Here is a 3,836-nt window from a genome sequence, read left to right on the forward strand (position 1 = left end):
CCCTTGTGTGGTTGTGTTGTGGCGCCTGCTGGGGAATGTGTAGCGCTTTGCGTTGTGTCCCTTTTCCAGTGGCGCTGCTGATGACGTGAGAGGGGGGTGGCGTACTATCGTTCCCCCCCCCTGTGAGTTCAGTGAATCCCGTGCATGCCCCCTTTTTTCTGCTCCTCTTCCGCCCTCCCCCCTCTCCCCACTACCACAAATATTCTCTGGTAAAGGTTAGGGGTACCGACGAAGAGGACACTCGTACACGACTGTTGCATGTGCTTGCCTGCTCTGTCGTCTTCTTCGCTGATCAGCGTAGCTGTGGATGCGGGTTGGATGTGGTTATTTCAGCCCGACATGTTTAGCGAGTATACGCCCACTTCTAAGGTGATATCTCTGCCTAGTTACAACCGTCACTCAGCTTTTTCTCACGCGTCGGACACACTCTCACTCGTTAATTCCTTTCCCCTTGGAATACTCTGTAGGCGGCTTGCTCACTCATAATGCGCTTTCTTCGGTTGCGGGGGTCACATGGCAATACCCTCTCTGCGGCGTGTGATTCCGACAGTGTTGCCGTCTCGATCCTCGACACACGTCGCCTAAGGAGTCCGTCTCGGCATGCGCCCACACTGTTGCATCAGTCGGTGTCTTCGAGGACAAGCGCCTGCCACTGCTTGTCCTGTTGTGCACTGCGATGGCAGCGTATGCGACGGTGGTACCGCTGGCTGAAGAAGCGCTATGTGCTGTGGTGTGCGGTGGCGGCTCTGCTCGTGCTGCTGCTCATTACGCTGGCCCTCATCGTGGTCCTCGTCATTGCGTTCACGTGGGACCATCCATGGACACAGGCGTATGTGGTTGAGTGGCTGAGAGAGTGGAACAAGAGGGAATTCTCCGCGGTGGTGCAAGGGAATTCTCACCCGCGCGAGCCAGAGCGGCTGTGGGGGCTCACCGTGCGACCCCCAGAGGCGCTGTTGACAGAGTCGGTTGTCGACGACGGCAGCGGCGCCGGGATGAATAAGACTGAGGCGATGGAGCGACGGCAGCGACTCGCAGCGCGCCTGCTGAGCCGGTACGAGGAGATGCTGTTTCTCTATATGTTTGTCAATGGCACGGAGGCGAACCACGTCTACCGTCGGATAGCACTCACTGCTTGTGGCGCGTACATGCGGAGTGTTGAGATTCAGCTTGCACTGAACGGTGTTGTGATGGACGGCAAGGGAACGGCAGAGGTTTGCACGACTCCCATGCATCGCGCCAAGACGAATGCGGAGGTGATGGAGATGGTGGCTAGTCGCGCTCCGACTACGGTAACGAACCGTGATCGCGAGACGGACGAGCTGCGGCACAGCCTGCGCAGCCTGGAGCAGCACGTGCGGTGGCACCGCGGCCGCGTGGTGGTGGTGTCGCCCGGGCACCACCCGGCGTGGGTGGACGGCGCGAAGAACTTCCTTGCCGGGCTGTGCGGCGACGCGCGCGTGCAGGCGCTGCGGTCGAGCGGGACGCACCTGCGCGTGACGACGGTGCACCAGGACGCTGTGATGCCGACACACGCGAGGCTAACTGTGAACACAAATACTATAGAGCAGCAGCTGTGGCGCGTGCGCAACATGACGGCCGTGCACGTGTACATGAACGACGACTACTTTGTGAACCGCGACGTCGCGATCACGGACCTCTTCAACGAGTACGGCGGCACGATCGTGCGGACGGAGAAAGGGGCGATTGCTGGCGCAAGCACCGGCAATGAGAGTTTGTCGACGTGGGCGGAGGGGGTCTTGAACACGAACCTCTTCGTCACGGACGAGTTGGACCTGCAACATGAAGATGAGGTCCCATCTGCAGTTGTGCGGTTGTGGCAGCAACAGGACGGCGCCCTCACACAGTGGGACGTTGAGGCGGTGGGGGAGGGCAAAGAGCCCCTGCCAGCGGTCAAGGGGCCTGACCCAAGGAGCGCACTGTGGGTCATGCTAGACTACGCTGAGACTTCTCCACCGCGCAGCGTTGCGGTGCCTCGCGTCGACACAGTCGCCGATGTCGTCGCCGCGTACAGCCGTCCCACATTTGGCACGTTGCGGCCGCACTTCTACGCGGCGCATGCGCCGTATGTATACTGCACGAACATGCTTCGATACCTTGCACTGCGGTACCAGCGCGAGTTCGCACAGTCGATGTTCCTGCGTCCTTTGCGTAGTGCTACCGATCTTTATGTGCCGTTTCTCTACAACGCCTTCATCATGGCGCGTCCGTGGCAGGCGTCACCGCGCTTTCCTGCCTACCTCACCCTTCGACAGCAACTGAAGGAGCGGAAATGGCGAGCGGTGCCATTGTCAGCCGCACCGATACCCGCAGAGCTCGAGACGAACGGCACGGCTGGCGTGGGATACGGACCGCAACATATGGAGGTGTCCTCACATCCTCCACCCAAGCATACGCCTGGCGTGTCAGTGGTGGAGAAGCGGCTCAGTGTAGCGCCCATTGAGCTAAACAACTGCGATGGCTGCGCTCCTGCTACAATGCTCGTGGGCCCTGAGAAGAGTGAATATCTTTTCGGCAAGTTCTCTGACGATCTGCGCGCCAACGCTGAATTCATTCGACAAGTGCATGAGGTGAAGCCGCTCTTCTTTAACGTGAACGCCGGCCTCACGACGCCCAAGGCAGCCGATCAGTTGCGTGCCTTCTTGCACGACTTGTTCCCTACGCCTCTCTTCTTAGAAAGCAGCCCCGGGGGCAACGCTGACCTGTCGAGGCTGTTTGGCGACCTGATGGCGCTGCCGGTGGTGTGTGTGGTGTCGTACGAGGAGGGTGTGTGCCCGCTTGTGCGGAGCCTTGCGCTTGCGTTCGCGGGGCACCACCGCGGCGGTGTACATGTGCAGGTGCAGCGGTATGGTTTCGGTGAGGTGGACGCTACCATGGCTGAGGTGCGACAGGACTTGCGGTATGCGCAGCAGAGCGCCATGGCTACTGTTGCCTGCACCTACGCTACATATGTTACTGTTAGGCAGTCGCGAAGAGGCGAGTCTCTGGCGGCCCTTGCGCGACGCGTGCTGGATGGTGCTGACGAGGTCGGCGCTGGTGGCGTGGAGCTGCCGGCGACGTGCGGCGGCGGCGGCGCTGGGCTGCGTGTGCGCGGGTTCGTGGTGGACGCGCGGACGCCAGCCACGCCGTTACGCGATGTACGAGCTGTGCCCACAGCGCTCGCGGCGCCTGCGCAGACGCTGTCGCTGGAGGACTTCCGCGCCGTTGCTGTTGGGCCGTCGGAGCGCGACGTGGTGCTTGTGGTGTCGCGCGAGGACGCGGACGCGAAGGCGGTGCACTGGGTGAACGGCGCGTCTGAGAGTGACCTGCTCGTGACGTACCCGCTACCTGTGGAGGCGTACGAGGACATGGGCGCGGAGGTGCGGTGGGTGGAGTGGCGACCACCGGTGAAAGCCGCTGGTTAGGGGCTGCACGAAAAAGAGGAGGCAAGCTGGAGGGAGAGGTGAAGGGGCGGTGGCACTGAAGGCTGTTTGAGCGAGAGAGCCTGTCCGCACCCCCTGTCCATCGTAGCTCTCCACACTCGTCTGCTCCTCCCCATCCTTTACAATTATCTGTGAAGAAGAGGTGTTGCTCGGGCTGGTGGCCTCTCTTTCCGTGGACGTAGGCGGCGTCAGTGAAGCACTTACACTCAGCCCACAGGGGCATATAGGCAGACGCGCGGCGAAGCACTGAAGTGTACCTACACACTCACCCCCACACCTACATAGAGGCCCCGGCTGCCGTCAGCATGGTGGCCTCACGAGGCTGATGTAACTGCGTGTATGGCCCCTCCAGCCAGCTTGTGTGGCTGCATGACGAGAGGGGGCAAAGCCAAACAA

At 61.3% G+C, this 3,836-nt stretch overlaps 1 protein-coding gene across 1 annotated transcript; it reads left to right on the plus strand.

Moving 5' to 3' along the window:
• Positions 1-485: 485 nt before the first annotated feature.
• Positions 486-3,422, plus strand: LBRM_16_1080 (hypothetical protein, unknown function; the record flags this gene model as incomplete). Its single annotated transcript, XM_001563660.1, has 1 exon — positions 486-3,422. The coding sequence occupies one exon, from the start codon at positions 486-488 to the stop codon at positions 3,420-3,422; it is 2,937 nt and encodes a 978-aa protein (XP_001563710.1).
• Between the last annotated feature and the right edge of the window lie 414 nt (positions 3,423-3,836).

Source organism: Leishmania braziliensis, chromosome 16 (assembly GCF_000002845.2).
Source record: "Leishmania braziliensis MHOM/BR/75/M2904 complete genome, chromosome 16".
Classification (NCBI taxonomy): Eukaryota; Euglenozoa; class Kinetoplastea; order Trypanosomatida; family Trypanosomatidae; genus Leishmania; species Leishmania braziliensis.